The sequence below is a fragment of the Abramis brama genome (assembly GCF_963993115.1).
Source record: "Abramis brama genome assembly, chromosome: 18".
NCBI lineage: Eukaryota > Metazoa > Chordata > Actinopteri > Cypriniformes > Leuciscidae > Abramis > Abramis brama.
This window is the reverse complement of record NC_139980.1, coordinates 29,367,161-29,384,527: the sequence shown is the minus strand read 5'-3', so window position 1 is coordinate 29,384,527 and position 17,367 is coordinate 29,367,161. Positions and strand designations below refer to the sequence as shown.

At 35.8% G+C, this 17,367-nt stretch overlaps 1 protein-coding gene across 1 annotated transcript in view; it reads left to right on the top strand.

The window, feature by feature from the left end:
* dcbld1 (discoidin, CUB and LCCL domain containing 1) overlaps positions 1-17,367 on the top strand; it is a 33,041-nt gene extending 15,674 nt beyond the window's left edge. Inside the window, exons 7-15 of the mRNA XM_084091836.1 lie at positions 1,637-1,677; positions 4,373-4,564; positions 7,336-7,457; positions 10,398-10,554; positions 10,636-10,728; positions 11,275-11,359; positions 12,113-12,162; positions 12,838-12,957; positions 15,071-17,367. Coding sequence (XP_083947962.1) covers positions 1,637-1,677; positions 4,373-4,564; positions 7,336-7,457; positions 10,398-10,554; positions 10,636-10,728; positions 11,275-11,359; positions 12,113-12,162; positions 12,838-12,957; positions 15,071-15,615 — 1,405 coding nt within the window. The 3' untranslated portion in view covers positions 15,616-17,367. The remainder of the gene's footprint in view (positions 1-1,636; positions 1,678-4,372; positions 4,565-7,335; positions 7,458-10,397; positions 10,555-10,635; positions 10,729-11,274; positions 11,360-12,112; positions 12,163-12,837; positions 12,958-15,070) is intronic.

Sequence of the window (17,367 nt, the reverse complement as noted above, 5' to 3'; positions counted from 1 at the left end):
TTTTTTTTTTTTTTTTTTTTTTGATTGGTTAGGCACTTTTATAAATAGGAAAAGTACATGCTAAAAACAGGAAATGATGAGCAGGAGAGGAAGAAAAGGGGGATCAGGAAATGATGCAGGTTAGATGCAAACTGGTGTCAGCCAAATGACCAGTATGGTTTAATTTGTCCTGTGCTTGTGCTAGGCCATGGCTTCCTAAAAATTAAGGCCGCTTTTACACTGCAGGTCTTGATGCCTGATTCCGATTTGTTCACTATATTCGATTTTTTTGATGACTAACTTGCATCATCTTTCAAAAGTGACTCATATCCGAAATCTGCATTTACACTTAAACACTTGGTGAAACATCCCAAGGTAGACGTACTGATCTGGGAAAACTTAGGCCAAAATGGAAGTAAAAACAGTACGATTTGCAATGGACGCAGAAATTATAATACAAGCTTTTAATTTCTGCACCATCTGTAAAGATTTAACGCATTGTAGTCCTTCACGTCTATTGCAATCTCAAAATGCCGGCCTGTTGATAATACCTAGAATATCAAAATCGACTGCTGGCGGTAGATCCTTCTCCTATTTAGCACCAAAACTCTGGAACAGTCTTCCTAACATTGTCCGGGAAGCAGACACACTCTGTCAGTTCAAATCTAGACTAAAAACACCTCTCTTTGACCTAGCATACACATAACACATTATAAACTTCTATAATTCAATGTTAGGCTGCACAGATTAGGTCAGCCGGAACCAGGAACATTCCCATAAATCCTGATGTACTCGTTACATCATAAGAAGAATGGCATCTACGCTAATATTAGTCTCTCTGTTTATCCCAAGGTTTACCACAGTCTGCCGGATCCAGGCCGTATCCAGCCATTAATTTCTTAAACCAATTGATTAGTCAAACTAAATCTATAATTTGCACTCTAAGACGATTATGTTAATGATGTAACAGTTTTCAGGGTCTGCCTTTACGTAACTGAATAACAACCATCAATATCAGTTCCTGTAATGACATTGCTAGGGTTTTGATCTCAGGCTTTGGTATGTTTTATTGCGTGCGCTTTTTAAACAGTTATTTCAATCTGCGGACTCTGATCAGCACTTGATTCATTTTGTCGTTGATTTTATTAGATTATATTTCTGTCGCCAGCAGTTTATTGCTTGTATTTCCTGGCTTCAGACTTGTTGTTGGCACAGCATCCGCTATATATCCCATTTCAGTTCGTTCACGCTGTCGTAAACCGCTTTGTACCCTGAACTCTGAAACGGTTTGCTGAACTGCAATAAAAGTAATAAAAAAGTAATCACATCTAGGAAGCCTGTGAAAATGACAGGTTTTTAAGTAATGGCTGACAGAGATGCAATTTCCCAGCTTGTTCCCCTATAATTACCACCACACTGCTCTTTTCACCGGCCCAGCTGTACCCCAGTTCTCCTGTCAGAGGGGGAGATGACGGATCCAGTGAGGAAGATCCTCTGAAATTGGCAACACAACATGGTTGACAATGGGAATCTCCCTCTTGGCCTCTGTAGGCGTTACTTTCACATGACAGGGCCTTAATTAATCTCTGTAATAATGATCTTTTGTGTCTGAAACGCTCAGTGCTCACTGATATCTGTGTTTTTCCATGTCTTTCAGTGGCTCATTGTCTGAAACCCTCTTCACGTTTGTGACAAATGGTAAGCACTTTTGTTTTATGGTTCAGTGGTGATGTGAACTGAGTCCACATATTGGTGTGGGATTAATCCTATTATTTCCTGGACCGTGGCGACATTGATTGGTTTTCGCCACCTGCTGTTAATTCCTGCTGCCGCTGTGTGTTACAGTTTTGTTTGACTGGTATATTTGCACCTCTGCAAAAAAGGAAGTTAGCTTAATCACTATGTGGCAGCCTAACAGGTTTTTTTTTTTTTTACCAGTTCGGATATGTGAAGCCCTGTTTGCTCTGTATCAGGGTGAATGGAAGGCGTGGGAATATCTTATCTCCTGAGTTTGTTTTTCTCTGGCTGTTTGAGTTCGGCACAGACCGGTTGTCATTTACCTGTGCGGACGCGCTGATGAATCAAATTCACACGCCGGATGCTAAGCTTATGCATGTGCCAACACATGAAGATCTTTTTAATGAAATCTCAGAGCTTTCTGTCTCTCTATTGACAGCCTACACAATTACAAGTTTCAAGCTCCAGAATGTTAGAAAATACATTATTAAAGTAATCCATGTGACTCCAGTTGTTTAACCTCAGTTTTATGAAGCGGTGCTAGTGCTTTACGTTGGGTTTTTTTGTGCACTTTATTTACAAAATATTAATCTCCTACTCGCGTTCACGAGGGCTCCACATTGCATGCGTGTCGTGTTGACATGAGAGCAGACATTGTTGCGTGAATGTGCGTTGGAGAATAATATTTTGTAAATTAAATGGTAAATTATGTGTTTTTGCGCAATCAAATCACTCACGCTGCTTCATAAAATTGAGTTCAAATCACTGGAGTCACGTGGATTAATTTAAAGATACAATATGTACGGTTTATTTTTGTAATAAAATATTAAATTCTAAATTGTAATCAATTAAAAGGGACCCTAAAATCTGTATTTTGTCAAACCCATTAACCTTCTCTCATTACTAGAGTAGTCCGCTACATTATTTCGTACTGACAACCTGGATACATTGACTGGTTACTGTTTGCTTTAGTGATACACACACAAGCTTTAGTCAGTTGTTATAGATTTATGGAAGTATCTTTTCTGATCGATGTGACCCTAATCTCTTCTGGTCAGAAGCGGACCTGTGTTCAGTGTGCATTGTTGATGTATTGCGTGAGTTCCTGAGGACAGGCGTTGATAGATGTGTGGACACCAGTCGATGCGTATCAATTGATTCCCATTAATCCAATTATCTTAAAGCACAGCCGTGCACCCAGCAATGACTGCTACCCTACCCTCACTAACCCCCTAGCTAGATGCTAACACTCACAAAAAGTATGTGACAAGGGAGCTGAGGTATCAATTTTATGACGTTATACGTCTTACTAAACACTCAAACGTGTGTACAGTGAAGTTCAGAAACTGTTGAAATTCTGAGATTGAAAATCCTGTTTAAAACTGGAATTAGAGAGTTTTAGAATTTGAACAATGAAACATTGATATTAGGCCTATTATACAATATTTAAGTTTCCTTGCTATTTCTAGGTAATAATAAAAAAGAATTAAAACATTTGAAAAGAAAAACAGAATCATTTTCTCGAGTGTTCACAGACTTTTGGATCCCACTGTACTAGTATGAGTATGCAGAAACTTCAATCGGAGGATCTTTTCCGACCTCCTGCTGGGATTCTCCTTGTCTTCTTCCTGAGTTTCCTCTGCCCACATATGCTAAATGTGTGGAATGTGATAGTGTTAGCCAAATCAGAGCTAAGCAACAGGATGTATTGGCCCTGTTTTTCTCTCTTTAAAGGAAGTGGGAGCCTTCCCCCCCTCTTTTATTGTAATATTGTTGTGTTCATAGCACATGCGTCTCCATTTAACTGTACACATGGTGGGTATTTTAAGAGCTCAGGGCTTCCTGTTGAGTCAATGTACACGTAACTGAGTTTTTGCTCCACATGTGCGTTTTATTATGTCAAAAGAAAGCATTAGACACGACTATAACTAACATGACTCTTTTCATGTTCTTAATGTATTTTTGTTTGTTGTCGTCTTTTATTATTAAAGATTAATATGTTACCATCACCAAGATATCTGACACTTACACTACCATTCAAAAGTTTGGGGTTGGTATTTTATTTTTATGTTTTTTATGTTTTGGAAAGAAGTCTTTTAGGCTAAAAAATTTGTATGCATTTATTTGATAAAAAATACAGTAAAATTGTTTTTTAAAGTAACTGTTTTCTATTTAAATATATTTTAAAATGTCATTTATTCCTGTGATGCAAAGCTGAATTTTTAGCATTGTTACTCCAGTCTTCAGTGTCACATGATCCTTCAGAAATCATTCTAAAATGCTGCTCAAGAAAATGTATTATTATTATTATTATTATTATTATTATTATTATTATTATCATCAATGTTAAAAATGGTTGTGCTGCTCAATTTTTTTTTCTTTCTGGAAACTAATACATCATTTTTTCAGGAATCTTTGATGTATAATAGAATGTTTAAACATTCAGCATTTATTTGAACCGCATTTCAAATAGAAAATGTTTGTAACATTATAAATGTCTTTTACTGTCACCTTTGATCAATTTAATGCATCCTTGATAAATACAATTGTTAATTTCTTTCAAAAAAATCTTATAGACCCCAAACTTTTGAAAAATAGTGTAAATGCTTAATTTGAAATGTGTTCTTGACTACAGTGCTCTCTCTCTCTCCTACAGATTGCAGCCAACAGACAGTTCTTCTTCTTCCAGTGGGCTCTTCTACAAACTTGTCATCACACAACATCTCCTCTGATAGGTCTGAAGTCGACTGGTCCCCTAGCAGCACCCAACGGGGTATCTCTGATTACCTCAACCATAACCAACCACAGTGGTTACAGATTGATCTTGGAGAAAAGAGGAGGATCACAGGTAATACTTGTAACTTGCATAACCTGATCTCATTTACTTAATTTTTTATGGGTAACCTGACTGTGCCGGTTTCCTCTTTGACACCTCCTCAATGTGCAGGTTTGGTTTTCTTACATGATGGAAATCCAATGCACATAATTGAATAGGTTGTCTGTAATTCAGAGAGAAATATAATGCTATAATTCTGCATTCACACCATGTCATAATTAATTACGAGATGACAAACCGTGACGTTCTGACGTGGTACAAGTCGGAGCTCTCCAAAATTCAGAGTTGTAATTAACTTTGTCCTCACCAGCATTTACTAAAAAAGTTGCCTGCCAGCGTTTTTTTAGCAGTGAACAGTCAATATATCAAAAGAAATAACAGAGCCTCTTTAAAAAAATAAACATTTCTAGCTTTATGCATTCCAGGTCCTTTATGCATAAATATTGATATTGTATGATATGGAAAATAATGATAATACTTTTGGCCATATCGCCCAGCCCTACCTAACACCTGAATGGTGGGGAAAGAGTTAAGAGTTAAGTGAGGATGTGAGCGCTTTTTTAGTCAGAATCTCATAATTTCCATAATTACGACATGGCTTGAACACACCTTCAGATCCCAGCACACACACAAACATTTCCGAAAGACCCAATGTTTCCAGAGGGTGTTAAGTGGTGTAATTATCCACACAAAAAGTATTTCTCGTGATCGGCTCTGGAGCGTCGAGGAGCATTACACACCCGGAGCACATGAGCGCCGACAACCCCCCCGCCAACAACTAACTGGTATCTACATAACAGTTCCTGGTATTGCTTAAAAGCAGAAAGGCCCTCTCTGTGTCCATTCATCACACATACAAACCCTCTTACAAAAGCACATTTAAATTTAGGAACACGCCGGACATGCGTTTATTTTGAGCATGACTGTTTGTAGACAGCACAACAGAGTTAATTTCATACAGCTCAAGGAGCAAAAGAATGCTCACTTTGTCTCTTGTAGGGAATCTGCGCTTTCGGACATGATTACCCTGAGTGAAACCGGCCCGTCTTAAAAGAGGAAGCACTGTTATCATTGTGGCGATGGCGTACATTTGTGAGGCTAAATAAAACTAGAGAAAAAGCATGTCTTTATCCGTGGGGTTCACCGCTCTGCATTCACACGATGCTTTCTAAGAGAGCTTTTGTCAACAAGCATGAAAAATTCATGTTTTTTTTCCTCAAGATAAATACATTGCTGTAGAGAGTATGGTAAATGAAAGCAATGAGCCACAAAAAGCCATTTTACCACGGGGAGCTATTAGGACCACCCTTGAACATGGCAAAATTACTGTAATGTACAGTGTCATTCAAAAGTTTGGGGTTGGTAAGATTTTTTTTCTTTTTTCTTTTGAAAGAAATTATTACTAATCATTACTCAGCAAGGATGTGACAGTAAAGACATTTAAAATTTTACAAAAGCTTTCTATTTCAAATAAATGCTGTTCTTTTGAACTTTCTATTCATCAAAGAATCCTGAAAAAAAATGATAATGGGTTCCAAAAAATATATTGATAATAATGAGAAACATTTCATCAAATCAGCATATTAGAATGATTTCTGAAGGATCATGTGACGCTGAAGACTGGAGTAATGATGCTGAAAATTCAGCTTTGCATCACAGGAATAAATTATATTTTAAAATATATTTAAAATCACAATAGTATTTAACAATTTCACTGTATTTTTGATCAAATAAATAAATGCTTGGTGAGCATAAGGGATTTATTTAAAAAACATTAATCTTACCGACCCCAAACTTTGTGACCAGTAGTGTGTATTGTGTAGTGTGCAAGTTGGATATACTGTACGTATAATAGTTAGTAATTCGTTTTGCAGTGGTATTGAGGATTACTAAATCTGCAGGATTGTGGTAATAATACTGGTATTCGGAATGGGATATACTGAAATGATCCCACTTCTCAACACAAAACGCTTCAGTCATGCTGTATTCCAGACAACTTGTAATTCTCCAAAACAACCAATGGAATGTTGCTTTTAGTAGGTGCCATTTTAGAAATAACATCAATTGACACTTCTCACCAGCGTCGAATGTCTGATCTCGAGTAGTTATTTTTCACAAGGAAGTGGGAGAATTACAATTTAGAACCGCAATTATGCATTTTATACTCCACTTTAACTGCTTGTTTAGTTTTCAGTATTTTCCTCTTTGACCACAAGAAGGGGCATCACTGTCTTAAAAATGGTTCTTTCATTTTGTAGCTTTGATCCTTTACCTTTGCTTCTTTATATAGTGACTATAATCTCTTTGAACTCTTCAAGCTTTTCTCTGATGATGAGTAACTTCCTTTCTCAACTTTCATGTCATCACACTTCAATCTCACAGCTTCACACTTTGAATTGCTCTTATGATCACGGTGGTGTCCTCGCGTCTGTGATGTAGTTAATGTTAGGAAGTAATAACAGAGCTCGGGGTCTTCAGTTGGTGTTTCTGTGTCTGCTGGGAACATGCCACTTGAGTGTTTCCCTCAGGAATGTGTTTTGTAGCCGAAAGAGGCCGACCGCAGGTTTCCACTGTGATGCAGATGACGGGCCGCACTCTGAAGCGAAGTCTTTAGCCTACATGCTGTCACATTCCTCAGCTGGCTGAGCGCTTGCATCACTGTATCAGGAGAATGACCTCTGGAGCATTTGAGGAGAAATGCTGTGTGACTAGACATTTAACTGAACGCTAGTTTTTTGTGCTTTTCAAACGAAATAATTCGGGGTCATGTTTTTGTTTCATAGGCATTCTGACAACAGGCTTGACCATCGCAAACATCGAATATTTTGTGAAAAACTACAAGATCGAGTACAAGGAGAGGAACCGCTGGCGGACGTTTGTCCAGTACAATAACTCTGATGATATGGTAAGACTTTGTCTTTATATCACTCCATCATCATACATTTAATACAACCATAAATGGCATTTTAACTTCTGCTGTAAGGTACTTGGAAAGGAAATAGTTGGAAATTATATATATATATACAGTACAGGTCACTTTTTTTATATTTTTGAAAGAGGTCTCTAATGCTTATCAAGGCTGCGTTTATTGGATCAAAAATACAGAAAAAAAACAGTAATATTGTGAAATATTATTACAACTTAAAATAATAGTTGTCTTTCATTTTTTCATTTCATTTTATTTGTATTGCTCCATGGTAAAACACAAAACATTTCATTTTCTTCTTTAGATAATTTAAATTCCCATGTGCAAAAGGGAGCAGAAAGAAGATAAAATCTTATAATATCTGTCCCCTATTCCAAAAATCAAAATAACCTTTCTTAAGCAGCTTACAGCCAAAATTACACTGACAAAAAACAATGTTTAAATATCAGCATTCATGCAGTATAATAAATCAGGCAATGCCCAGACAACAAAACAACAAGTAATCCAATACATATAGAGGAAAACAAAACAAAACAAAAAAACATGGACCTCACCATATTAATACTAACCGAATTTACTCTGTTTATATCTATACTTATACTGACCAATATTACTAGACCCAATATATATAGAGAAAAACAAAACAACACAAAAAACAAAACAAAACCAAACAAAACCAAAAACAACATAGACCTCACCATATTAATACTGTCTGAATATACTCTGTTTATACTTATACTTAAACTGACCAATATTACTACAACTTTTAAGATTATCATGCTATGAGTTCCACAGTTTTACTCCCATAACTGAGGGGCACATTTGTTTTATTGTTGTACGTGCAAATTGATGTTTAAAATTATACCTTCTCCTACTGAACTCTTTTTCTAACTGATAAAGGTGTTGTATTTTCTCTGGTAAGATTTTATGTCTTGCTTTAAACAAAATTATTAGTGTTTGACACTTAGCCAAATCTTCTAACTTTAATATTCTGGATTTAGCAAATAATTTGCTTGTATGTTCTCGATAATTAACTTTATGAATAATTCTTATAGCTCTCTTCTGTAGAATAGATAAAGGTTTTATATTTGTCTGATATGTGTTCCCCCAGACAAATATAAAACCTTTATCTATTCTACAGAAGAGAGCTATAAGAATTATTCATAAAGTTAATTATCGAGAACATACAAGCAAATTATTTGCTAAATCCAGAATATTAAAGTTAGAAGATTTGGCTAAGTGTCAAACACTAATAACTTTGTTTAAAGCAAGACATAAAATCTTACCAGAGAAAATTTCTATTTGAATATACTTTAAAAAATAATTTATTCCTGTGATGCAAAGCTGAATTTTCAGCATCATTACTCCAGTCTTCAGTGTCACATGTGACTATCACATGATCCTTTAGAAATCATTCTAATATTCTGATTTATTATGAGTGTTGGAAACAGTTCTGCTGCCTAATATATTTGATGAATAAAAGGAACTGCATTTATTCAAAATAAAAATAAAAATTCTAATAATATAAATCTTCTTTACTATCACTTTTTATCAATTTAACACATCCTTGCTGAATAAAAGTATTGATTTATTTCAAAAAAAGAAAGAAAAAAATTACTGACCCCAAATTACAGACCAGTAGTGTATATTGTTGTTACAAAAGATTTCTATTTTTAAAACATTTGCTTCTTTTTTATTTTTTTATTTTTTTACTTTTTATTCATCAAAGTATCCTAAAAAAGTATCACAGGTTATGAAAAAATATTAAGCAGCAAAACTGTTTCCAAATTTGATAATGAATCATCATATTAGAATGATTTCTAAAGGATCATGTGACTGGAGTAATGATCCTGAAAATTCAGCTTTGCATCACAGAAATAAATGATAATTTAAAGTATAATAAATTGAAAACCAATTATTTTAAATTGTAATAATATATCACAATATTACATTTTTTTTTCTGTATTTTTGATCAAATAAATGCAGGCTTGATGAGCAGAAGAAACTTCTTTCAAAAACATTAAAAACAGTAATGTTTCCAAACTTTTGGCCTGTACTGTATATAAAATTGCATAATGTGTATCCCTGGCCAAATGGCATCAAAAATATTACTTCAGCTGCAAAAAATTTATGAATTTTCTTTTGAATAAAGAACACTAATGAATCACAATGAGACCAGAGACATTTATTAAGAGTCAATAATGTCAATTTAGATTTTTCTTTTAACTGTCTGTGTGTTAGAGATACACGAGTTATCGTTCAAAAGATCACGATTTCGATTCAAACATCCACGCAATTCATTCCTAAATGACAACGATTTGCCTGGGTCTATTAAAACTGACAAAATCACACCAGAACATTCAGATCTGCGTCTGCACTGAGCCAGAGAAAGCAGATGTCATGTTTATGTATGAAACAGCTTTTCAACCACACAGTATAGTCATTTCTGTTACGAATATTCATATAATCACAGAAGAACTGGGATAAATGTTTATAATTCAGATATAAACAGTGTATGGAAGAGATCATAAAAGAGCAAATCACCTTTTGAAAGTAACGTTGATGGCGCTTCAAATAAGGATTGTATCGATTACATCGTTTTGCCACCAGGTGGCGACATGTGACTGTTAAAATAAATTGTCATTGAATCATTCATTAAAGAGATTCAAGAAACCCTGATTCATTTAGTAATGAAACAATGAAGTATTTATGAGCGAGTCATTGAACATCAGCATTGAACATTTACCTCTAGTAAATTACGTTATTTTGTTTAGTTGTCTTTTCAGAATCGTAGGAGGATCTTGATCTCTGTTTGAAACCAAAAAAAAAAAACGTGATTCTTAATTTCTCCAGAATCGTGCAGTTCTACAGTGTGTATCATTCACGTTTTTAATGTTGCAGTGTTGTATTTCACCTTAGATTTTTGAAGGAAATACTGACAGCCTCCACCAAACACGCAACACCTTCCATCCCTCCATCGTGGCACGAAGCATTCGTGTGGTACCTCAACAGTGGCACAGAATAATTGCCATGAGAGTGCAGCTACTGGGCTGTCCTTATGTTAAACCCATCCCAGGTGCGTGTCAGACACATAAAGGCTCTACAATTTCATTATTCATATTAAATGTGCACTAAACCTCAGTTTTTCCTCATGTAGTGAATTCGTCGTCTCAGGTGACACTGGACGCCCAGCCTACACAGCCCATTCTCAATGACATGACCAAACCAGTGCCCTCTCAGGCTAATCTTGGTACGGTTTTAAGAACGCACACTAATCACTCATTAATTAATACAGATTATGTTACAGAAGTACTGGACAAATGTCTGAGAATGTGCTATATTTCCTTCCTAACCTTATTCAAATTTCAACTTTTTTTTTTTCTCTCAGTATATTGGTTGTCCTCATCTACCTCAGGGATATTATCGTTGACTAAACCCGTAAACACATCATAAAAAATATTAACTTATTTTATTTCAGCTCATTGTCGAGGCAACATTTCTCAAGTACTAAAATAACAAACTTAAAGCTTAAAGAAAATCTAGACATGATTTTACAAAACTGCAATTACTAAAATGAACTACAATTAAAATGAAAACACAAACTTTAAATTCTTATTCAAAATATTAACAAAAACTATAATCGAATATCTTAATTTTTATATTTGTACTGTTTTGTTGTTGCTTTCATTCTATTATTTTGTTCTATTATATTTTATACAAAGGATCATTTTTTGTTTGTTTTTGTTTTTCTTCCTCATCTCTGACTTGTACATCTCATATTTTCTTCTCTTTTTAGTTAATTTGGTTGTGATAATTGTGCCCACCATTCTTCTTGTGGTCCTGATCCTGGTGGGAATCTGCTTGGTTAAAATGCTATACAAGTAAGTCAATTTTATAGTTTATTTTTAGTTGCCATATTTGTTTATATTTTCTAGGGATAATAATGAGCCTTTAATTGCCTACATATCCTAATCAGCGCTCAAGCGCACGTATAAAGCTTGCCACAGCGCACCGGCATAAACAAAGTAAAATGTTCTTTAAAGTCAACCTGGAATCAAAACTGACCAAATGATGAAAGTTATGACTATTTTGTCAGTATTTTCCGTGTTGTGTCTGACTTGAGAGGGAGGTAGGGTCACATATGTTAAGATTTATTGGAGCACAGCAGGCTTATCTCAGTTCAGTTACCGTCTGTTACTAGTCCTGTTATCAAACGCAACAGACAGTCTCGGCATCGCGTATGTGCACACACCAGTGATTCCCAGCCTGCCCTAATAGATTCCACAGCCACTGGTGTCAATAAAAGAGCGAGTGTAAGCTGATATGAGTGAGCATGTTGTGATTCCACAGCAACACATTGCAGCGATATTCAGATCCGTAAAGAATGGGGAGACTGAAGGTTGAGGGTCAAAGGTCAGTGTCAGGAGATGTGCCAGCTGCATTAGTCTCCCGAGAGAGAGCTCAGGGACAGGGGCATTGTGGGGAAATGAGGATGGATGAATGAAAACCTCTTATGGACATGTTTCAAGGGAATAGTAAGGCATCTTGTCTTGTTTAAGAGTGATGAAGGTGGTGAGAGACTCTAGAATCTGCCACCTGTGTCTCTGACGCTGATGTGTTTCACTGTCCCACAGTAAGAAGACAAAGGAGAACACGTACGGCTCTGCAGAGACGCATCATACAGGTAAAACATTCGCTTTAACTCAACTGGCTGGAACACTTAAAGGAATATTTCATCCAAAATTAGAACATTTTAAACTGCTGTTTTCCATACAATTTTGTGCTTATCGAACAGTATGATAGCTTTGTTTGTTGTGATCATCTATGATTATATGTTTGTTTTCAAATAAAGCTATCAGATAGCTTCAGAAGATTTGGAATAGAGCACATGGGTTGCTTTTATGGTGCTGTTGTTTTTGGAGCCACTGGTCTCCACATATTTTTTTAGTTTTGTTTAAGAGCAGCTTAAACATTTTCGTAAATCTCTCGTTTTGTGTTCCACCCAAGAAATAGTCGTAGAGATTTATAACAGCTTGAAGGTGAGTAAATAATGTCAAAATATTAGTTGCTGGGTGAACTTTTCCTTTAGCATTGGTTTCAGAATAACATAAAATGCAGAAAATCATGCAATGCACACCTTTGCATTAATAAAACCTGACTGCACCATATGTTTTTTAACCTCTATTATTTTCCAAGTCTTAAAAAATGTTCTTAGTCACCATGACGGATCCCTTCCCAATATATATGTTGTGTTCTGCCCTTTCAGACATGTATAATTTAAGGCTTAGCTGCTTGACTCGCTCCGAGATAAAACCATCTTTCAGAGACTGGCTGACAGATAAATGATTCTTGTCTACAGGCTGTTGGAGACAGATAAAACAGCCGTTCACCAGACACCAGTCCACTGAGTTCACCATCAAATACAGCTCTGAGAAAGAGCCCATCCAGAAGTTGGACCTGGTAACCAGGGAAATGGCAGGTAAAGACTGACCGAATTTTGATTTAGTTTCTTACACAGTGTCCCATCCATTATCAAGCATGTTTTCTGTCCCCGCTGATGATCGGACATGTGTTGAAGAAGCTGCTGGAAGCTTCAAATAAATGCTGTTCTTTTTCTTTTTTATTCATTAAAGAATCCTGAAAAAAAAGTAATCACTGTTACCACAAAAATATTAAGCAGCACGACTGATTTCAACATTGATAATAAGAAGAAATGTTTCTGAAGTAGCAAATCAGCATATTAGAATGATTTCTGAAGGATCATGTGACACTGAAGACTGGAGTAATGATGCTGAAAATTCAGGTTTGAATCACAGGAATAAATTACATTTTAACATGTTTTGAAGTTGTTGTTTTTTAAAATTGTAATAATATTTCACAATATTACTGTTTCTAGTTTCTACTATATTTTTGATCAAATAAATGCTGCCTTGGTGAGCATAAGAAACTTTGTTCAAAAACGTATTTTTTTTTAATAGTATAAATGACTATAATAATCCAAAGCAACAAAACAGTTGAGCCACTGAAAATGTAGTTTAAGTTAGTTAAATGTTAAATACTCCCCAACAAGCATCTGAGACGGGACTGTAATAGAACCCAAGTGACCAATAAAATATCTCGTAGCACAGTTTGCTTGTCATAGTCTGAGCAAAATTATTTAACATAAAAGAGATATGATATATTGATTTGTTTTATTGCTTGTCATGCTCTGTTAGGATATTGTGTTCAATAGGAAATATGGACTCAAAAGAGTTTCATTTTTCTGGCCGCAGCTGAAGTCTGAGAGGAGACGGCACACTTTCTCAAGCTGAGTTTTTTTATTGACTGATTATAAAGGAGTTCAACTTGTGAGGCCATTTTTCATCTTTCAATGTGCCAAGGGAGTAAAAAAAACCTTATTGAAATGGTTGTAACAGCCTGAATGCTTGCCAGATGGAAACGCTCGCTGATATTTAATTGTCAGTTTTCCCCCTACTCTCCTCCAAGGCTGTAATTATTGATGATTCAAGGTTTGTGCAAGACGTCAGACAGATTACAGGCGCTCCGATTTCAAGCCTGGCGCTCAACTTGGAGTCCCTTTGAGCAAATACTGAAACGGTTTCATTGATTTCCTTTTTGCTATAACATTTTCTTTTATGTTTGATGCCATAAGAGTTTATGGTCCCATATTTATGATCATGGCTTATTGGTTAGCCAGGTATGTTTCAGGATAGCTAGACAATAAACCAAAGAACAGAAAAACATGGTTTATGGTGGCATGGAGCAAGTTTAAAGGGATAGTTCACTCAAAAATTAAAGTTTATTTTCTCACCCTCATATCGTTCCAAACCTGTAGGACTTTCTTTCATCTGTGGAACACAAAATAATATATTTTAAACAACTGTTTTCATCTATAAAATGGGGTCCAAAACACCATTGGACCCTACTGAGTTTCATTGTAAAGAGTATGGAACAATAAACAGTGTTATTTTAAACTGAAAAAAGTGTTACTTTTAGTATCATTGATATTTTGTTATAGTTTTTGTTATATTTTAGATTAGATTTAGAATATATTTGTATTTTATTGTGTTTTCATGTTAATTTTAGTAAAATTTGGGTTTTAGTTTTTTTTTTATGTCTATATAGTTTTTATGTTTTCATTTTACTTAATTTAGTTTTAGTTATTTAAACTTATTTTTTCAGCTAGTGGCCAATGCAAAATTTCTAATTTTCTTATTTTAATGTTAATTTCAAATACATATATATATATATATATATATATATATTAGTTTTAGATTTAATCAATAATAACACTGACTAAAACTACCACAAATTGTTTTCTGAATTTGAAATAAAACTGAAATAAAATTAAATCGAAATATTGGATGAAAAACTTATGAAAATTAGAAATGTTGTCTTGGAAAATAGCTTTTATATATAATTTTTTTAAAGAAAACTAATAGAAATGACAAAAGCACATAACATTTCTAAAAACTAAATAATAAAATAGTATATTAATAATACTAAAATAACACAGCCAAATAAAATAAACGCTGAGGCATTTTTAGGGTAACTATTCCAGTATTAACTATTTCTCTCTTCTTTTTCTCAAGACGAATACCAGCAGCCACTCATGCTTGGCACGGACACAGTGTCTCGAAAAGGCTCGACGTTTAGGCCCATGGACACCGAGGACAAAGACAAGGACAGCGAGGCTACTTCTCACTACGACCAACTGCAGACGGGCATCCAGTATGCCTTGCCACTGACCAATCAGGAGCCAGAGTACGCCACGCCCATCATCGAGCGCCACACCTTCCGCAAAGACCCCAGCTACAGCGTCCCAGGGGTGGTACTGAACAAAAGCCCGTCGTTTCGAGCAGTAGAGGGCAGTAATTGTAGGAAAGTGATCGGAGGACTGGCTGGGGGCTACCAGACTCCCCAAGTCAAACTAGACCGGGGGAATTACCCAGAGGACATCTACGACAGCCCTAAAATCCAGAAGCCCGTCGTGAAGAACGGGAGTTGCTCGGCGTACCAAAGACCCCAGATTAAGTCCCCGGAGCAGGAGTGCTATTCCACTCCGAGAGACTGCGTCAGACTGCCCTTCTCTGGACTCAGACCCGACCCGGAGGGCAGCAGCTCAGAGGGAAGCTGAGAAGAACCATACTGTGATGTTCCTGATTTACCTGACTCAACAAAATCACCTCCAGACTCTTCTTAACTTATTTGTGTATGAGGGACTCCTTGTTTTTGTATTTCTGCAGTTGTAAAGGACAGCGGAGGCCGTGATCAGTTTGTGTAATTTAACGTTTTTTTTGTATATGTGAGATACTTTGTCTTGACGAATCAAGATTTTATTTTTATTTTTAATTGTCCTATTTTTTTCCAGTTTTATTTTCAATCAAATGCAATATGCAGAGATTTTGCAGGGATAACTGCGACGATGCATTTGTTCCCTACTCGGACACAAACTGTGAATGTAAGCCAGATTTTCATGTATTCTACAATGTGACCATTATCTCAATCTTCTTATGCTCTTCTCTTCACAGATTTTCAACCAGCTTTGTATTATGACAATGTCGTAATGTGTCCTGCACCATGAAATACCTGTTTACTTGTCTGCAAATCAAGACTTTTGACACTTTTTACATTGTCTTCTGGACTTGGGGGGTGTTCTCGAACAAATGGGGGGGATCTGGGTGAAGGTAACATGAAGAAAGAGTATACACCATTCATTTGCAGATACTGTACTACCAACATTGTAACGATACAAAGCTGTTTGAAAATCGGCAAAGGTCTACAGGTAGAAAATAAGATGTTATAGCAAGCAGATCAGAAGCTTTCCTGGTGCAAGTAGGAGATCTTTGGGAACTTCAAAGTTCCTGAGCAGTTCCTTCTCATAAAAGGTGACCTAAAGGCTCCATGTTCATGTCTGAACTAGCGCTACACCAATCAAAACGCATGAAATGAGGTGAAAATACTATTTTAAAAAGCCTAACGCAATCTAAAATGGAAGCAAACTTTATGCAAAAAAAAAAAAAAATGGCTTGTTCCCATAATGCAAGTGAAATGATCTGAAAGCGATCTGATTTTGACATCCTGCTTGTTTTTAATCTATATTGGGTCTAAAGGTTGTTAGATTCAGCCATTTTGGATTGTTTTTCCATCTCATTCTGCTGTGTGCAATTAACAATGTTGAATCTCAGATGATCTGATCTTTTTTCCATGCTGAATATTGATGTTGATTTCGTGGTTTTGGACGCCCCTTGTTCCATGTGCAAATTGAGCAATAACGGACTAAAATTTCTTATCAGATCCTGTTTTTATTTGGATTGTCTATATGCATATGTATGTACAGTTTTGAAATGTATATTTAGTTAAAAAGCTAAATGAGATGTCACTTTGTGCTGTCAATGATTTAGTTCACCCAAAAATTGTTTATTCATTCTCATTTTATTCCTAAGCCATATGACTTTTGCTTCTGTGGAACACATGAGGAGAAATTATCAAGAATGCATTTCCAATAAAAGTGAGAGTCTCTCAAGCTCTCATAAAACGTGGAAAACGTCTTTTTTTTTTTTTAAAGCTTCAACATTTCTCTTTTGTGTTCCACGGAAGAGATAAAGTCTGGTTTGGAGTAAATGATGACGGCATTTTCAATTTGAGTCAACTTTCCTTTTAAGCATCCAAAAGATCTGGGAGTTGCTGCTGTTTAAAGGACAATCCTTGTTAAAGATTACTGACAGGTCTTAATTTCTGTGAAATGTTTTGGGGGATGTGTTCGATGGTTAATGTTTGATATGCCCATGAGGATCTGGCCATGCTGGTGAGCTGAAGTGCTTTGCCACTGAGAATCTCAGTTCTGTGTTTGTGCTCGTCTAAACCCTTATTAAAAGAACCAGCATTT